This window comes from Chiloscyllium punctatum, chromosome 2 (genome assembly GCF_047496795.1).
Source record: "Chiloscyllium punctatum isolate Juve2018m chromosome 2, sChiPun1.3, whole genome shotgun sequence".
Classification (NCBI taxonomy): Eukaryota; Metazoa; Chordata; class Chondrichthyes; order Orectolobiformes; family Hemiscylliidae; genus Chiloscyllium; species Chiloscyllium punctatum.
In genome coordinates, this window is record NC_092740.1 from 101,069,810 (window position 1) to 101,090,194 (window position 20,385).

A 20,385-nucleotide genomic window follows, 5' to 3' on the forward strand; every position below is an offset into this window, starting at 1 on the left:
AGAATACAATCGAATATATATCAGTTGGAGATATGGCCAGAGAAATGGCAGGTGGAGTTTAATTCAGGCAAGTGTGAGGTGCTGCACTTTGGGAGATCAAATATTCAGGAAAAGTTTGCTGTTCAGAGTCCTGCTATTAACTATATTAATGTACAGAGGGATCTTGGGGTTCAAGTCCACAGCAGTCTCAAAATGGCAATACAAGTAATTAGGCGGTAAAGAAGACACATGGCATTCTTGCCTTGATTGGGGCATAGAGCACAAGAGTCAGGGTGTCATGAGGGGGATGCTTTTTTGGGGAGGCGGTTTGGTGTGGACTTGATTGGCTGTTTGGCTTGCTTCCACACTGTAGAGATTCTATGATTCTAATTTGGGTTAGCACCCCTAGGTGAATTCAAATATTGCAATCAGAATTATAAATGTGCCAAATCCAACCTTTCAGACTGACCATTCTTATTAGTACTACATTGGGTAAAATGAAGCTAAATCTATGACAAAAAAACCTCCCTTAATATCTCCTTGGAGGAGATATTTAAGGAATATCTTTTGTGATAAAACAAAATAACTTCAATATCCATTTCTAAATGTACTAATATCTAAATTTTAATTACACTTAGAACATACATTTGTTGAATACGTCCTCCTCTATTTCCAGCTAGACCTTTCTGTTCAAATTGAACTAAAGATATGTGAAATGTTATGAATTCCCCAACACAGTGACTTATCAAGACATTTACAAATTAAATAGATGTCGATATAGATATATGACGAAAACTTTGAAAAATACTCAATTCCACAATCATGAGCCGATAAGAACCAACACTTAGAAAACTGCCTTAGAAGCTGACTACAAATAGAAGTTATCAATAATTGCGCGACGTGATCCAATTGAAATTTCACTCAGCCACTTAATATTCAAATTGCAAAAGTATTGTACATGACACTGAATATATATCAACTATTTTCCTATTCAGGTTCTCTGCATTTAAAATTTGGTAACAAGATTATCTAATTCTTTGACACTGAGGGATGGATTCCCTAAACAGATCATCAGTTTCCGATTTATGCCTGTTTCCAAGACCAATGTCTGGGAAGATTTTCAATTTGAATAGATCACTGAACAAAATTAGATAATGTGTACTATGTTAGCTCCCTCCAGCCACTAAAGGTAACAAGTCTTTTTTTTACTCCCTCTCAGGTTTTACATTGCCAGTTCTGAAGAACATAAGACATGGAGGATGACAAAATCTTCAGTCATACACCACATGAAGTATGACAAAAAGCATTTAGCTCACTTTTTAGTACAGCAGAGGTTTCTGAATTATCAAGATAGCAGACCTCCAAATGTCCTTTTGGGTGCCATTTTTACAATCTTGCATTAACAAAATATCCAGTTTTATATATTTCTATTAACTTTCTATGGTCTTTCTACTAACCTGTCAATAGCAGGAGTAATACAGAAACTTAGAATATTGATATGCAAATGATACAACATTTTCAAGTAAGTTACTGTTTTTAAATAATGCTATCAAATTATCATTAACATGTTTTTCAAGGGCAGTGCTAACAAATGATAAAATTCTGCCCTTTTTAATTTGAAAAGAACTTTGTTACATGTTCAGAATTTTGGGTTCATTCCAGGTTAAGAGGACCCAAATGCTTAAATCTGTAGTCAAACATTACATTTTCACAAAGCTAAAACAATGGCAGTTTGGTGACAAGGTAGGGTTCAAGTTTCTGAAATTAATCTTATATGCAGCACCACCTTTCAAATAATTATGTCCCATGACATTTTAGCATAAACTTATTTTCAACAAAATAAATTTGAAATAAGGGATGAATTCAAAATAAAATGTAAAATATGCACTCTTACAAAAACACTGACATTTCTTGGACAATTGTGGAGAATACAGATATAGGCTACAAGATTGAGTTTATCATTGGCATGTTTAAATTAAAAGATTTTAATGTAAAAGAATCACATAGTAAATGTTCAAGGTAGAAAAACAGAACAATGTTATGTATTTTTCTTAAAAGCATGATGCTCAAAATCGTACATATTATGGCTCTTATCGGTATATCTTGAAGTCATTTCTGAACAGATAGAAATAGCATAAATCAGCTTTTATATTTTGTGTTCCATCCAATTGAAGCCTTCTTTCAATGTCTTAATATCACTCCCCCGTGTATTGGGGCAGTCGCTTTTCTCTGAAAGCATTAAGTCCTTCAATCCTGTCTTTTGTTGGAATGACCTGAAAGTTAAAACAAGAAGTTGAGATACTAAATTCAGGCTCATTGAATTGCTAGACAAGGGAAAGCAGCCTGCTGAGGCAATTACTGGAGGTGTTTATATACTACTAATCAGTCCTGACCTTTGCAGAGTTTATTTTCTAACTTACAAACACAACAATAATGCTTACAGCCTAGCATAACATTAATGTAAAATAATAATTCTTGTGAGAAAAGCTGAAAGTCATTTCTATATACACAGTTAGTAGAAACTGTTTCATTCTTTTTCTGAATTTTCATCTAAAATCCTGAGTCTGTTTTCTTATCATCTCTTAATACTTTACACTAAATAAAGGGCAAGAACAATTCCATAATGTGATCATACCAGATGCAATTTCCTGCTGTAGGTGACCTTCTAGGAAAGAATGCATCAGAAACACTATAAAGCCATTGCTTCAAAAGTAAAATGAATATGATCAAACCTACAAACTGGTCTGATTATATGCTGCTGTTCACATTTTACACTTGCCTTGTCAGCAAGCTGAAAATATGACATCGATATATGTTCAATCAATGATGGCTAATCGTATTACTCAAATCTGAAGTAAATGAAATTGTATTTTTCTAATTGTTCATTTCCAAGAATAATAAGTCATTGTTTTTGAATGTTAAGTACAGGCAAGTGGTATAAATGGTTATCAAAAATAGCGTCCAGGGATGCACAGGCTAGGTGGACAGCTCATAGCAAATACACATTTATAGGGATAGAGTAGAGGGAATGGGTTTGGGTGGGATGTTCTTCGGGGGACTCGATCGGCTGAATGCTGTACTTTTGTGCTGCAGATGTAGTGTTGAGTTTCAATGAAGTTAAAAGTCACACAACGCTAGGTTATAGTTCAACAGGTTTATTCTATCCAACTAGCTTTCAAAGTGCTGCTACATAGCAGGTGGTTGCGAAGCAGAATTATACAAATCAGAATTTATAGCAACAGGATTGCAATGTCATAGAATGCAATATTAAACAAATTTAGCTTAAGTCTTTCATCTTTTAGAATGATTGTGTTAGTTTCAGTTCCTTCATATGTAAATCCCAGAACTTTAAAGTTACATTCTCAAGATATGATTTGGAGATGCCGGTGTTGGACTGGGGTGTACAAAGTTAAAAATCACACAACACCAGCTTATCGTCCAACAGGTTTAATTGGAAACACTAGCTTTTGGAGTGTTGCTCCTTCATCAGGTAGTTCTCAACCATTCTCAAGATAGCTTTTCACAATAGGTGCTATCTCAGCTCAGATAATGCATTGAGGGTGTGAAGTTAAAGTCTGCATCCCAATGTTAGATCAGACTGATTCGATTTCTAAAGTGGGATTTGCAGAATTTTACATGGAATTATGTAGTTTTTCAGCAAAATAAAATGTAATTCTGCATGTACAAATTCACCCCACAAATGTGTGTGTGCAGGGAAGATCAAGTGAATGTAGTGGGTTATAATCTGAGAGGGTGCATGTGTGGAAGGTGTATGTGTGAGTATATGGGAGAGAGCTTTCAGGTTAGCCAGGAAAGACCTAAAGAGAGCTAAGAGGAGCCAGGAAAGGACATGAGAAGTCTTCAGCAGTTAGGATCAAGGAAAACCCTAAAGTTTTCTATAGATACATCAGAAATAAAAGAATGACTGGAGTTAGATTAGGGTCAATCAAGGATAGTAATAGGAGGTTGTGCGTGGAATCTGAGGAGATAGGGGAAGCGCTAAATGAATATTTTTCTTCAGTATTCACACTGGAAAAAGACAATGTTGTTGAGGAGGCTATTAGACTAGTCAGGATTGAGGTTCACAAGGAGGTGGTGTTGGCAATTTGCAAAGTGTGAAAATAGATAAGACCCCTAGGATTTATACTAAGATTCTCTGGGAAGCCAGGCAGGAGATTGCAGAGCATTTGGCTTTGATCTTTGTCATCACTGTCTATAGGAATAGTGCCAGAAGACTGGGGGATAGCAAATGTCCCCTTGTTCAAGAAGGGGAGCAGAGACAACCCTGGTAATTATAGACCAGTGAGCCTTACTTCAGTGGTGGGTAAAGTGTTGGAAAAGGTTATAAGAGATAGGATTTATAATCATCTAGAAAGGAGTAAGTTAATTAGGGATAATCAACACGGTTTTGTGAAGGGTAGGTCAAGTCTCACCAACCTTGGAGTTCTTTGAGATGATGACCAAACAGGTTGATGAGGGTAAAGTGGTTTTGATATGATGGAAATGGATTTCAGTAGGGCGCTTGTTAAGGTTGCCTATGGTAGGCTATTGCACAAAACACGGAGCATTGGATTGAGGGTGATTTAGCACTTTGGATCAGAAATTAGCTAGCTGAAAGAGAGGATGGTGGTTGATGGGAAATGTTCATTCTGGAATTCAGTTACCAGTGGTGTACCGCAAGGATCTGTTTTGGGGCCACTGCTATGGTCACTTTTTATAAATGATCTAGATGAGGGCATAGAAGGATGGGTTAGTAAATTTGCGGATGAAACTAAAGTCAGTGGAGTTGTGGATAGTGCCAAAGGATGTTGCAAGTTACAGAGGGACATGCATAAGCTGCAGAGCTGGGCTGAGCAGTGGCAAATGAAGTTTAATGTAAAAAAGTGTAAGGTGGTTCACTTTGGAAAGAACAATAAAGAGTACTGGGCTAATGGTAAGATTCTTGGTAATGTAGATCAGCAGAGAGATCTGAGTCCATCTACATACATGTAATGGTGATATCTACTCTGCCACGTCTTGCAGCGTCTGCCATGACAGGATTATATGGTGTTGTCCTGAAGGCCAGGCAGTTTGCTGTGAAGAGGTGCTCATCCTCATTGATAATGTGGTGCAGCCTACGAAGAACATAGTTTATTGGCTACTGGAAATTACTGGAAAACGAAGGGTACCCTATCAGTTGCAGCTTATGTCTGTCTCCTGAGGAGTTCGTTACAGTTTCTCACTGTGGCACGTCGGAATTTGCGGTTGACGAGTTGAGCATCGTACCCTATTCTTTTGAGGGCATCCTTGAGTATTTCCAAGTGTACATCACGTTCCTCCTCATCTGAACAGCTTCTGAGTACGTGTGGGACTTGTCCATAGGGGATGGTTGTTTTAATATGTTTCGGGTAGAAGCTAAAGAAGTGTAGCATCGTGAGCTTATCTGTGGATTTATGGTAGAGTGAGGTGCTGAGGTGCCCATCCTTGATGGAGATGCAAGTGTCCAAAAATGAGATAGATACGAAACAGGAAGGGTCACTGGACCTGAAACATTAACTCTAATTTTTCTTCTCACATGCTGCCAGATCTGCCGAGCTTTTCCAGCAACTTCTGTTTTTGGTCCTGATTTACAGCATCCACACTTCTTTCAGTTTTTATGTGATGTATCAAGCCTGATTATGTTAGTATGTAATAACAGCAATTCTTTGTGACTGTAATGTGATACAGAACTCACAATGTCTTCAATACCATTAAAATTATACAGGCCAATTTTCAGTCAGCCTAGCTTGTAAGGAAATTCAAGAAGCATCGGCTCCAAAATCTTTGGACAAACTTCATTAAATTGACTTGTTAACTAAGCTTACACTACAAGAGTCAGTACACTCACTATTTTGGGAATTTCTATAATATCTTACTACTTTCTCATTGTTTTGATTTTTTTTATTTAACATCAGCATGGATGAGTTGGACTGAAAGGTCTGTTTCCATGCTGTACATCTCTATATTATGGACCAACTCAATCATCAGTCATTTCAGCTACTAATCTTGCCATTTTAATTCTCTGCTCTTCCACATGAATTCTCACTACTTTAGGAAGTGAATTTTTGAACTCCTCCAAAATAATCATCTAAGATCATATGTTACTCTATTCTTAATGCCCTTATCCAATTATCAAAACTATTTTGTTTGATCCCTTCAAACTCAATGTATGTTTTATCAGGGTCCTTCCTTAGATTCCTGAAACATTGTCTGGAGGCTTCTGGCACAAACTTATATGCATTTAAGATGGCTTTCTTTACTTCTTTCATATGCCCCAGATACTTTCTCTGCTAGTGATGCAAATACCTCACTAGCTCTACCTACCAGCTTTGTTTGGAACAACAAAACTCACATGGCCACTGCTCAATTCATTTGTTTAAGTCACTTTCGTAAATGAGATGAAAAAGGCTTCTACATCTTTCTCAGCAAATTTAGGCAATGCATGAATATATTTAAACAGATCCCCACCAGGTCTTTGGCTATGATGGGTTGACTTATCCTCACTAAGCTTACCTTGCCTTCATCTCCATCCTTTTAAACCAACTTTCCTGTCTAAGTGCCAATTTCTGAAGTTCAAACTCTCTCTCTTCCTCCCTTTCCTCTATCCCTCTCTCCTTTTCTTTTTGCTCTGCTTTTAATTGTGATTCAAACGGTTTCATTCCTTTTTCTGTTTCTTTTGCCTCTAATTCAAGCTGTTTCATTTTCAACTGAATTTTAGCCATTTCCAAAGATTCTGATGGCATTTCTAGCAAATTTAAATGTTGAACTATTATCTCTCTCTTTTTTATGGATGAAGATAACTTCAGCAGCTTTGCCTTGTTCACCTTTTTTAAAGCCCCCAACATCCCTTCTTCCACCCCCCAGAAACCTCTTGGTGACGGAAAGAGCCATTATTACACCAAGCACTGCTTAAACCAATTGAATTCAACACCCAGACCAAAAGACACTAACACCTACTACTCACTGCCTGTGAGTCTAACAACTCTAATCCCAAATTGGACCTATAAAATAAACCCTGCCAAGAGCCCCCAATCTCTTATGAACCAGGCCGGTCCCCCTCAAAACATTTTTTAAGAAGGTAGCCCTAACTATTTACTTTTTGTAAAGGCAGATATAAAGTGGATATTCCAGGAGTCATGCAGCTGGTCAAACCATTCAGCTTTAAAGCAAATAGAATATAGAATAACCTATTTGAAAAGCCAACCAACACAACATCGCAACTTTACAAAGCTGTTCCAATCCCTGCAACATAAAAACACCCCTTGGCAAAAGGTAAATTCAAACACAGGTTCTTACAGGCAGGAGAAATTTCAGAGAGAAATGATGTGAAGCTGCTGGTGTTGGACTGAAGGGACAAAGTTAAAAATCACACAATGCCAGGTTATGGTCCAAAAGGTTTATTTACTTGTTGGACTATAACTTGGTGTTGAGATTTTTAAATTCAGATAGAAAGTTCACACAAGACCTCTGTTGAAGCATGGAACCTTTTTTCACTGTAGCTACTTCTCTGCTACTAGTAGATTCTGACTGCCTGCTAAAAACTAAACCAAACTAGAAGTAACCTAAACTGAGAGAACCGGCCACTCTCCTTTCATTGTACAACTGTGTTTAAAGAAAACCGAAAGGCCTCCTCTGATTTGCTGACTTAGGCAGTATCTGTTAGTCATTTCTAGACATGTTGGAATTTTTGCCCTTACAACCCCTCTTGGAGGGGGAAAAAAAACCAAGGACAACATAGCCTTGTTAAAGGGGCAGCATCATCACAAACACAGAGACAACAATAATAAAGTTTTTACTTCACTGATTGTTATCATGCGCATATTATTTTGAAACATAACTTATACTTCTGTTGCATGTACTTAAAAGTTCTGGTGACAAGGGATTGAAAGTGTATTAATGATCAAGGATGATATATAGGTCTGAAAATGTGTTGCTGGAAAAGCGCAGCAGGTCAGGCAGCATCCAAGGAGCAGGAGAATCAACGTTTTGGGCATAAGCCCTTCTTCAGGAATGAGGAAAGTGTGTCCAGCAGGCTAAGATAAAAGGTAGGGAGGAGGGACTTGGGGAAGGGGCGTTGGAGATGCGATAGTTGGAAGGAGGTCAAGGTGAGGGTGATAGGCCGGAGTGGGGCGGGGGCAGAGAGGTCAGAAAGAAGATTGCAGGTTAGGAAGGAGGTGCTGAGTTCGAGGGATTTGACTGAGACAAGGTGGGGGGAGGGGAAATGAGGAAACTGGAGAAATCTGAGTTCATCCCTTGTTGGAGGGTTCCTAGGCGGAAGATGAGGCACTCTTCCTCCAACCGTCGTATTGCTATGGTCTGGCGATGGAGGAGTCCAAGGACCTGATGTCCTTGATGGAGTGGAAGGGGGAGTTGAAGTGTTGAGCCTCGGGGTGGTTAGGTTGGTTGGTCCGGGTGTCCCAGAGGTGTTCTCTGAAACGTTCCGCAAGTAGGCGGCCTGTCTCCCCAACATAGAGGAGGCCACATTGGGTGCAGCAGATGCAATAAATGATGTGTGTGGAGGTGCAGGTGAATTTGTGGCGGATATGGAAGGATCCCTTGGGGCCTTGGAGGGAAGTAAGGGGGGAGGTGCGAGTGCAAGTTTTGCATTTCTTGCAGTTGCAGGGGAAGGTGCCGGGAGTGGAGATTGGGTTGGTGGGGGTTGTGGACCTGACGAGGGAGTCACTGAGGGAGTGGCCTTTTCGGAACGCTGATAGGGGAGGGGAGGGAAGGGAAATATATCTCTGGTGGTGTGGTCCGTTTGGAGGTGGCGGAAATGACGGCGGATGATACGCTGTATATGGAGGTTGGTGGGGTGGTAGGTGAGGACCAGTGGGGTTCTGTCCTGGTGGCGGTTGGAGGGGCGGGGCTCAAGGGCGGAGGAGCGGGAAGTGGAGGAGATGCAGTGGAGGGCATTGTCGATCACGTCTGGGGGGAAATTGCGGTCTTTGAAGAAGGTGGTCATCTGGGTTGTACGGTTTTGGAACTGGTCCTCCTGGGAGCAGATGTGGCAGAGACGAAGGAATTGGGAATATGGGATGGCGTTTTTACAGGGGGCAGGGTGGGAAGAGGTGTAGTCTAGGTAGCTGTGGGAGTCGGTCGGTTTATAGCAATTGTCCGTGTTGATTCGGTCACCCGAGATAGAAATGGAAAGATCTAGGAAGGGGAGGGAGGAGTTTGAGAGGGTCCAGGTGAATTTGAGGTCGGGGTGGAAGGTGTTGGTAAAGTGGATGAACTGTTCAACCTCCTCGTGGGAGCACGAGGCAGCGCCGATACAGTCATCGATGTAGCGGAGGAAAAGGTGGGGGGTGGTGCCAGTGTAGCTGCGGAAGATGGACTGTTCCACATATCCTACGAAGAGGCAGGCATAGCTGGGGCCCATGCAGGTGCCCATGGCTACTCCTTTGGTTTGGAGGAAGTGGGAGGATTGGAAAGAGAAGTTGTTCAGGGTGAGAACCAGTTCAGTCAGTCGAAGGAGGGTGTCAGTGGAAGGGTACTGGTTGGTATGGTGGGAAAGGAAGAAGCGGAGGGCTTTGAGTCCTTTGTGATGGGGGATGGAGGTGTACAGGGACTGGATGTCCATGGTGAAGATAAGGCGTTGGGGACCGGGGAAGCGAACATCATGGAGGTGGAGGGTGTGGGTGGTGTCCCGAACGTAGGTGGACTAAGGGGGACAGGACCGTGTCGAGGTATGCAGACTAAGGGGGACAGGATATCTCGCTCTGCCAGGTACAAATTTCTGAGAATGTAATACATCCAAAAAATTGTGACTGATGAATGGGGGTTAGGTTTTTCATAAGGTTGTTCTGTTAAGGGTTTAACTTCTTTTTGGGGGGCTCTAGGGATGTCCCTCGGCTCCATTGGAAATTCAACCTGACTCACTTGTAGTGCTTTAGAGGATTCTAATGAATATACTGCCATCAATGTATAAAAATGAGAAGCTTCTATGATTTTCAAAAGGTAGGTTGATATTCAGACAATGGAGGAACCTTTTGTATTCTTGTCGAACTGGAACAAGGAACCATATTGCAGAGCTCAAAGAGCTGTTCAATAAACACTGATCGCCAGTTCTATGGACCTCAGCTAAGATAACATCAATTCTTGAAACTTTGCAATGACATAGGAATATCGGACAATGTTGCAGGTGTGGCCAGACGCCCAGGCCTGAAACGAGAATGGGCAACCTTTGAGCAGCCAGGCCCAAAATTATCAGGTCAGGTCAAGCATAAAACATCTGCATAAGACAAAAGGTGGGCAAGGCAAGCCCAGACCTGTCCTGGAAAGCAAGACTGGTTTGTGCATATTGGAGTACGATGAGCAGATTCACCAGAGCCTGGACTCCTGCTGTGACCATGTATGGAGGATGGGGCATTCCTTTGACACCATTGGATGATGGACACCAAGAGCAGCCCCAGCATCCAGCATCTTCCTTGTGTAGTATCGGATATGCCATTGGACACCCTGACTTGACCTGGAAGATCAATTGGCCGAGGGCCAGAGAACACAGTGGGGAGGAATAAGAACAGACAGTAACCTCGCTAGTAACAACTGACCTGGCCTAACAGCAGAGGTCTGGCGAAAGAGAAGACAAACACATGAGGCCAACCTTCAAGTTCATCAGAGCCAACTACAAAGCCTGGCAAATTTCAACAACAGATATAATACTTGTCTGGTAGCCAATGGTACTTTAGATAAGGATTACGACAGAGTAATTAAATGTAAGAATTGGTCTTTTGCGATTTTAGTGCATTTTGTGAATAAAATTGCATTGAATTCCAAATAAACTCTGACCCCTTTGTTCCTCTCAAATGTAGTACTTGAGTGAAACGAGTTTACGAAGAAACTGGTTGAAGTTGTCCAATGCATGCAGAAAATTAGCATCCCTGGAGGGGCTGTGATAAGAAATCACCAATGGTTACACTGATGTTGAACCTCACCAGCCATGTATTCCTGATTATCCAGACTCAGGCTACCCCATATAACAGCCCAGATTCAAGGGGGTGAAGTACCAGCACATGATTCATTGATTAAAGTCCCACTCTGCAGTCGAGTAAGGGATAATATGCACTTTCAAAGGTAGAACAGAGAAAAGAAACAAGGTGGGACAAAGAGAAGAAAGCATGTTGGTACGCTGCGAACTACAAGAGATAGATACCCTCAACACTCAATCCAACTGCCAATCTACAAAGAACCCCAAATCCCAGAAAATGGTGGAGCCCCTTCCAGTACTGATGAACCCTCTTAACCAAGGATATGCAAAGATAAGATATGCAAAGGGTCACAAATATTTTCTACACCATCCCATTCATGGTGGAGCAACTGATAGAGACAGCCCAAAGAATTCCTGCCTTCGAACCCACCTTGAACTCAGAGATATTCTTTAACAACTACTGACAGAATTTTGGACAGATTGATAATTTTCTCAGGGTCAATCTGTTATTAACGTGTTGGAATCATAGAGATGCACAACACAAAAAAGGCTCTTTGCTCCAACTCTTCAATGCCGACCAGAAATCTTAACCTAATCAAGTCCCATTTGCCACCACTTGACCCATATTGCTCTAAACCTTCCTATTTGTATACCCATCCAGATGCCTTTTAAATGTTGTATTTGTACCGGCCTTCACCACTTCCTCTGGCAGCTCATTCTATATATGCACTACCATCTGCGTAAAAAATTTGCCCCCAGGTCCCTTTTAAAATTTTCACCCCTCACCCTAAACCTATGCCCTCTAGTTCTGGACTCCCCCACCCCAGGGAAAAGGTTTATCCTATTCGTGTCTCACATGATTTTATAAACCTCTATAAGGTCACTCCTCAGCCTCTGACACTCCATGAAAAATAGCCCCAGCCTATTCAGCCTCTCCCTATAGATCAAATACTCCAACACTGACAATATCCTTGTAAATCTTTTCTGAACTCTTTCACATTTCACAACATCTTTCCAATTAAAAGGTAGGCCAGAATTGCAAGCACTCTTCCATAAGTGGCCTAACCAATGTCCTGTACAGCTGCAACGTGACCTCCCAACTCCTAGACTCAATGCTCTGACCAATAAAGGAAAGCAAACACCCTTTTCATTATCCTATCTACCTGCGACTTCACTGTCAAGGAACAATGAACCTACACTCCTTGTTCAGCAGTACTCCCCAGGACCTTATCATTAAGTGAATAAGTCCTGCCCTGATTTGCCTCTCCAAAATGCAGCACCTCACACTGATTTAAATTAAACTCCATCTGCTACTCCTTAGCCCATTGGCCCATCTGAGGTCATCTTCTTCGCTGTGCACAACACTAGGAATGCAAACTACTGGGCTAATAGTAAGATTCTTGGTAGTGTAGATGAGCAGAGAGATATCGGTGTCCAGGTACACAGATCCTTGAAAGTTGCCACCCAGGTTGACAGGGTTGTTAAGAAGGCATACAGTGTTTTAGCTTTTATTAATAGAGGGATCAAGTTCCGGAACCATGAGGTTATGCTACAGCTGTATAAAACTTTGGTGCAGCCGCACTTGGAGTATTGTGTACAATTCTGGTCACCACATTATAAGAAGGATGTGGAAGCTTTGGAAAGGGTGCAGAGGTGATTTACTAGGATGTTGCCTGGTATGGAGGGGAGATCTTACGAGGAAAGGCTGAGGGACTTGAGGCTGTTTTCGTTAGTGAGAAGAAGGTTGAGAGGTGACTTAATAGAGACATATAAGATAATCAGAGGGTTAGATAGGGTGGACAGGGAGAGCCTTTTTCCAAGTATGGGGACGGCGAGCACAAGGGGGCATAGCCTTAAATTGAGGGGTGATAGATATAGGACAGATGTCAGAGGTAGTTTCTTTCCTCAGAGAGTAGTAAGGGTATGGAATGCTTTGCCTGCCATGGTAGTAGATTCGCCAACTTTAAGTGCATTTAAGGCATCATTGGACAAACATGGATGTACATAGAATAGTGTTGTTTAGACGGGCTTCAGATTGGTATGACTGGTCGGCGCAACATCGAGGGCCGAAGGGCCTGTACGGTGCTGTAATGTTCTATGTTCTATAAGTGCCAGCAAAAGAAAGGGGAACACCTGACTGCATTCTCCAGGCAATTATGGACACAGTTCAATGCTACCTTTTGGACAGCTGAACAGTGAAGAATAGGCCAATTTGACCAGGCTGGATTAGTGGTGCTGGAAGAGCACAGCAGTTCAGGCAGCATCCAACGAGCAGGATTTCGCTGCTCGTTGGATGCTGCCTGAACTGCTGTGCTCTTCCAGCACCACTAATCCAGTATTTGGTTTTCAGCATCTGCAGTCATTGTTTTTACCAATTTGACCAGGCCCCTAGTCTCACACGCTAACAAAGAGAATAAGGAGGCCTGGGATAAATTTGACCCTGCCAATGATACACGCACAGAGATGGATGATCTGGAGAATAGTCTGCATGTGGGAAAAGGAGATGAAGGGGTTAAAACGATCCAAGTCCACCAACTCTGGAAAGATGAAATTGGTCAGTGTAAATTCCAACTCTGGTCTGATATGAAGTAGGAGACAAATAGAGGCTTTTACAGAGGTATCCCACCCCATACATCCTTGCAGGAAAAGGTCAGGACCAACTACCTCAAGGAGGTTCTACACGTGAAGCCGGAAAGGCCATTATTCCAGGGAGTACAGGGTACCCCTTCCACAAGCAAATGAGAGATACTCCAATATTCCTGTAAAGACACAAGACAAGCAGTGATAACTCCAGTACAGGATGCCGAGTCCCTCCCAATTTATAACCCCAGTCAGACACATGGCCTGTGACAAGATGTCAGGCCTCACCAAAATGGATAAGTGGCACCAGACGGGATAATAAAGAACAACCCTTATTAGAGGGCAAGATTGGAGACTGCCACATTGAGTTCCTATGGGACACTGGGTGTTATCATACAACCCTGAATCTATCCTGAAAAAGATCGGTTCCAGTGCCATGCAAAAAAGATTATCCTAAGCAAATTCATGGGGCACTTACAGGAGGAATCAAACTGATACGTATAGACTCATGCTGAGCAACACAACTTGCTTTCACCCAGCCATATTAGTCAACCTCCACTCAGAGACAGAACAAATCCTGGACTTGGATTTCATGCGATGATGCATACTGCTGTGTCTGGCAGATGCATGATATGAATGAGGCCCAATAGAAGTTTCCACGACGAGATATCTAGACAGAATTTGCAACCTAGGAGAATTGAGATTTAAGTCCACGGAAATGACTACTGACCAGAGGCACGAGGTACTCTCATGAAGCCTTCGCAGACTGCTGTAGAATGACTAGCAGGTAGTTATAGATGATCCTGACCCAAAACCTCAGAAGCAACATGGGTTCCCTCAGCAGGGTGAGGGGGGATGTTGCCAAGGTCATAGACAGGTCTTACAATCAGGATCCTGCACCCAGTAATGTCCAACAACCATTCCCTAATCTGGCCAGTTAGGAAACCAGACAGGTCCTGGAAGCTGACAATTGACCACCGGGAGCTTAATGAAAAAGCATCCATAACAGCACCAATAGTAGGGAATAGCCCTAAAACCCTATGAAACAAGTCCCCCATGCCTAATATTTCCCTCTGCTGGACATTCTAGGGTTAATGATATACATGGAATTGTTTGCCCCAAGGCTTCCATAATTCTCCTCCTATCTCTCACTAATGACTAACCAAGGCTTTCACGTAGTGAGTACCTGATTCACTACTTGGATGACCTCCTCCTCCAGACAGATACTAAATCAGAGAACTTCTAACTACTTAATGAACCACTAACCCTACCTATCTCATTAGGATTAAAGGTAAACCATAAGAAAACCCAGATTATGAAGCCATAGGATTCTTATCTGGGCACAGTTTTGACCCAGGAGTAACGGGATAAAAAAGAAGCGCATTGAGTCTATAGTACACTTGCCTGTATTAGTTGTGCTCTTTTCTAGATTTAGTGGGGTATTATAGAGTCATTGAGATGTATAGCATGGAAACGGACCCTTCGGTCCAACTCGTCCATGCCGACCAGATATCCCAACCCAAGCTAGTCCCACCTACCATCATCTGGCCCATATCCCTCCAAACCCTTCCTATTCATATACCCATCCAGATGCCTGTTAAATGTTGCAATTCTACTAGCGTCCACCACTTCCTCTGGCAGCTCATGTCATACATGTACCACCCTCTGCGTGAAAAAGTTGCCCTCTAGGTCTCTTTTATATCTTTCCCCTCTCACCCAAAACCTATGCCCTCTAGTTCTGGACTCCCCCACTCTGGGGACAAGACTTTGTCTATTTATCATATTCATGCCCCTCATAATTTTGTAAACCTTTATAAACCTTAGCCTCCGACGATCCAGGAAAAACAGGCCTAACCCATTCAACCTCTCTCTATAGCTCAAATTCTCCAACTCTGCAACATCTTTGTGAATCTTTTCTGAACCCTTTTAAGTTTCACAACATCTTTCCGATAAGGAGACCAGAATTGCACACAATATTCCAACAGTGGCCTAACCAATGTCCTGTACAGCCCAACATGACCTCCCAACTCCTGTACTCAATACTCTGACCAATAAAGGAAAGCATACCAAATGCCTTCTTCACTATCCTATCTACCTGCAACTCCACTTTCAAGAAGCTATGAACCTGCACTCCAAGATCTCTTCATTCAGCAACACTCTCTTGGACCTTACTATTAAGTGTATAGGTCATGCTATGATTTTCTTTCCGAAAATCCAGCACCTCACATTTATCTAAATTAAACTCCACCTGCCACTTTCCAGTCCATTGGCCAATCTGATCAAAATCCCATTGTAATCTGAGGTAACTTTCTTCGCTGTCGACTTTAACTCCAATTTTGGTGTCATCAGCAAACTTACTAACTATATCTCTAATGCTCACATGGGCTTCAGTGGTCCAAGATCGCAACCATCAGTCACTCTCTTCAGAGTCATCTAGGGATCTGCGATAAATATTGACTTCCCCACCATCGCCCACATGGAACAAATAATTTTTTTAAAAAATGGTACTTTTTTATCTGCAGTTCTAAAAAAAATTTATTTCCCAGTCCAGACAACAGACAGAATATTGCTTGTATTGTACCAGTGAGGACAATGGCACAAAAGGAGGGAAAGTACAATGAAAGTGGAAAATAAATCATGACAGTATTAAAACTTTCACATTTCATGCCAGAACCACACAGATGGTTTTGCCACCAAAGCCTTCCCAGCTTCCAAACATGGAAATACCCCATGGGAATAGACCAAGGAGCATACCCAAGCTGCCTTGGAATTAAATCAGGCCCTGGCAAAGGCTCCTGCACAATAGGCACACAAATCCAATTCACGTGAGAAGTGGCTGCAACTGACACTAGTGTAACAGCCACACTCTTATAGGTGCACTACAGGAGGTTTAGACTAGTGGTTGGTGCCTTCCGATTCTTGTCCCTAGTTGAGCAGGGTTCTCAGGGGAGGAGAGTGGGGAAGAGAAACACTTCCTGGCAATTTTCTGGGTGATATAGCTCTTTGCCTATGTAAAAGGACTAAACCCCCCCAATCATACTGAACATACTTCATACAACTACTGCTGGACAGCTGAATTAAAGATATTATGGTTAGACAAAACTGCATTGTGTGCAAGATCCTGATGCGACATTATGATAAAATATATCAATTGCCCCCCTTCTTAGCTGACAACTTGAGCTACAGAGGGGAACCTCATAAGTGTCAGACAGTGACAATGAATGATCCCAAGAGACCATTTATGGCAAAACAAAATGGAACAGAGCCCAAGGGAATCGGGAAAGGTGATAGCCTTTCAAAATTTTTCTGGATAGGTCCCCTATGCTGGAAGGTGAGAACAGGAAAATGGGATGCGGAATACGAGTGGAGAATCACCAAGGTTTACTCCCTGATGGAACTGGCATAAAAGCTGATAAAGTGTGATGCTGGAAAAAGCACCTGCAGGTCAGGCAGCATCTGAGGAGCAAGAGAGTCGATGTTTCGGGCATAGCCCTTCATCAGTCCTGAGGCCTGATTTCTCCAGCATTGCAGTCCTGATTATCTCCTCCTGAAAAAAAAGATGGTGTCACTGGGGCAGGCAAGTAGGACTAATAGCAACAGCCATGCAAGCCCAGAGGGAGACATGCGGGGCAGACACTTATCACCCTCCCCACCCGCTTCACTGGAGAAATGAGTGAGCTGTTCTGCTAGAACAGGGTCCACCTTAATCATGCTGACACGGGGATCCTGGGCTGCCCATGGAGGAGGCCAAGGCTCCCAGTAACTCTGGCATGGCAGGACACAGCCCCAAAAACTGGCTGTTGAGCTATGAGCACCAGTGCCTGGAGGAGGACGAGAGGCAGGAGCCTGGGCCTGAGAGCAGCCCCAGAGGAAGAGAGGCTGAGGTCCAGAGACAGTGGCTTTGGCTGTGTTCACAGAACTCAGCCACTGCCATTGTCCAGTTCTACAAAGGTACCGGGACCAGAGAGACAGAAAGGCATCTGGGGTGTTGGGGGTGTGAGGTTGGGGTCAGGGGGCAGCAGGTGAGTATATGGGGAGGGGTTGGTTTAGCAGAAAAAGAATGGGGTCTGGGGTAGAGAGACCTGGGCAGAGGGAAGAGATGATGGAGGGGGAGAGAGAGATGGGAGTGGGCAGTGTGGAGTGGGGAGGGGGAATTGTGTGCGGAGTGAGGAGAGTGGGTGGGGGGGGGAAAGAAGAGGGGGGGGGGAAGAGGAGGGTGGCGGAGAAGGTGGGGTGGGGAGGGAAGAGGAGAGTGGGGGTAAGGAGAGTCACAGAGGGGAGGAGAGTGGGGAAGAGAAGTGTGAGGACTCAGGATGATGCAAGCTATGTGGGAGAATGGATCAGGAGAGGAGTTGGGGACATAAAAGATAGAAGAGTTGAGTTAGGCAAGAGAGAGGTGACCATGTGAGAGGAGGAGGTGGGCAGAGAGCGGGCTAGGAGTGATGTGAATAAGGAGGGCTAGGAGAGACCTTGCCCAATCCCGAGGGTGGGCTGCTTCCTGGCAAGGAGAAGGAAAACTCTGGTTTCAAGCCTCTGCTGTCAGACCCACACTTGGGAAAGGCTTCAGGAGTAAACGTCGAGGAAAAATCTGGAGCCGGGACCCCAAAGGCAGTTAGTCATTATCTACAATCACGTTCTGGCAGCTCCTGTGACGGAACGGATACAAAACTGTAACGGCTTTGCTGTTCCTTTGGATTAGCCAGTGCTGTGGAGAGGGATGACAGCCTTCCTGGGAAACAGCTTGTTGTCTAGGCTTGCATCCTACCACCATTGCACCTGGAGAACTATGCCGGCAGTGTCAACACTGCTGGGGGGGGGGGGGGGGGGGGGGGGGGGGGGGGCGGTGGGGTGGTTTGTGTTGAACACAACTCTGATCTCTACTCCATAGAGTATACCGTGTCCGCTTCAGCACTTGATACCATCACATGCTTACTGACCATGGACAAGCTAGATGCAGAGCCATTAGTAGAAGAGCTCAGTAAGGCCATTGTTAGCCTGACCTCAGCTAAGGTCCTGGGTAGCAATGGGATTCCTTCTGATCTGATCAAGTGCTGCAAGACTAGCTTACTGCTCCCATTGCATGAAGTCCTCTGCCAAGTAATGGCAAGAAGGAGCTGCACCGCAGGCCATGAGGGATGTCAAGATCATTGCCCTCTACAAGAACAAGGGTGAGGGAAGTGACTGCAAGAACTACAGAGTCATCTTTCTCCTCAACACTGTCAGCAAAGCCTTTGCTCAGGTCATCTTGACTTGCCTGCAGAAACTGGCAGAACGTGTATGCCCAGAGTCATAGCTCGCCTTCCGAGCTAAAAGGTAGACATGATCTTCTCCCTTCACTAACTGCAAGAGAAGTGCATAGAACAGAAAATGCCCCTGTATGTCACCTTCATTGACCTCACTGAGGTGTTTGACCTGGTCAGCAGAAACAGCCTTTTCAAGGTTCTCCTGAAGACCGGCTGCTCACCGAAACTGCATGATAGAATCCTTCCACAGGTCAACGAAATGATTTTCCATGACAGCGATGGTCAGCTTTCGTGCAGAATACACATCTCAACCAATCATGTGACAAGTTTTTGCAGATGGTGAAAGTAAAAGCAAAAGCAATCGCCAACCCTGACACAGCACTGCTGGACGGGGCGGCACGGTGGCTCAGTGGTTAGCATTGTTGCCTCACAGCGCCAGAGACCCGTGTTCAATTCCCACCTCAGGCAACTGTCTGTGTGGAGTTTGCACATTCTCCCCATGTCTGCTTGTGTTTCCTCCGGATGCTCCGGTTTCCTCCCACAGTCCAAAAATGTGCAGGTTAGGTGAATTGGCCATGCTAAATTGCCCATAGTGTTAGGTGAATGGGTAAATGTAGGGTAATGGGTCTGGGTGGGTTGCTCTTCAGTGGGTTGGTGTAGACTTGTTGGGCTGAAAGGCCTGTTTCCACACTGTAAGTAATCTAACCTAAACACGAAGGGGACAGTGCAGTTCATGGCAGCTCTTTTGAGCCTTTCAACATCTGTAGCACTGTCAACCAAGGCTGAGTCCTCGCTCTCACACTCTTCTGGATTTTTTTTGCTTTACTCCTGAAACATGTCTTTGGCACCGCAACAGAGGGGATTTACCTACGCACTAGATCAGACGGCAGGCTCTTCAACTTGGCCCACCTCACAGCCAAGACAAAAGTACGTGCTGCACTCATCAAGGACATGCTGTTTGCTGATGATACTGCAATTGCAACACACACCCAGTAGGAACTCCAGTTATTGATAGTCTCCCTCTCTCATGCTCACAAGGATTTTGGGCTATCAGTCTGAAGAAGACAAGTGTCTTGGGAGAGAACACAGGAACACCGCTGGTCATCACCATCGACGATGACTATGAGCTCAATGTCGTCCATCAGTTTACAGACCTTGGCTCTACCATCACTGACAACCTCTCCTTGGATACAGAGATCGAAAAGAAGATCGGGAAAGCAGCCTCAATTCTTGCTCACTTCACGACTCGAGTTTGGAGAAATCCCAAGCTGAGAGTGAAGACAAAATGTCAGTCTACAACGCCTGTGTCATAAGCACACTGCCGTATGGCAGTGAAATGTGGACTACAAATGCCAGACAGGAGAGAAGACTGAACAGCTTCCACTTGAGGAGTATCCGCATTATCCTGGGCATATCTTGGCAAGACAGAGTGTCCAACACAGTGGTCCTACCTCACACTGGCCTTCCCTGCATGTACACTCTGCTCAGGCAGCAGAGACTGCTCTGGCTGGGCCACGTCCACTGCATGGAGGACTGCCGCATTCCAAAGGATATCCTCTATGGAGTGCTCGCATCCGGGAAGAGACCCACAGGACATCCCCAGCTATGTTACAAGGACGTCTGCATTAGGGACATAAT

General features: G+C 43.7%; 1 protein-coding gene across 2 annotated transcripts in view; it reads right to left on the reverse strand.

Annotated features, from left to right (window-relative positions):
- Positions 1-602: 602 nt before the first annotated feature.
- auh (AU RNA binding protein/enoyl-CoA hydratase) overlaps positions 603-20,385 on the reverse strand; it is a 342,490-nt gene continuing 322,707 nt past the window's right edge. For both annotated transcript variants that reach the window (XM_072586802.1, XM_072586790.1), the window contains one exon: positions 603-2,252. In XM_072586802.1, coding sequence (XP_072442903.1) covers positions 2,175-2,252 — 78 coding nt within the window. In that variant the 3' untranslated portion in view covers positions 603-2,174. The remainder of the gene's footprint in view (positions 2,253-20,385) is intronic.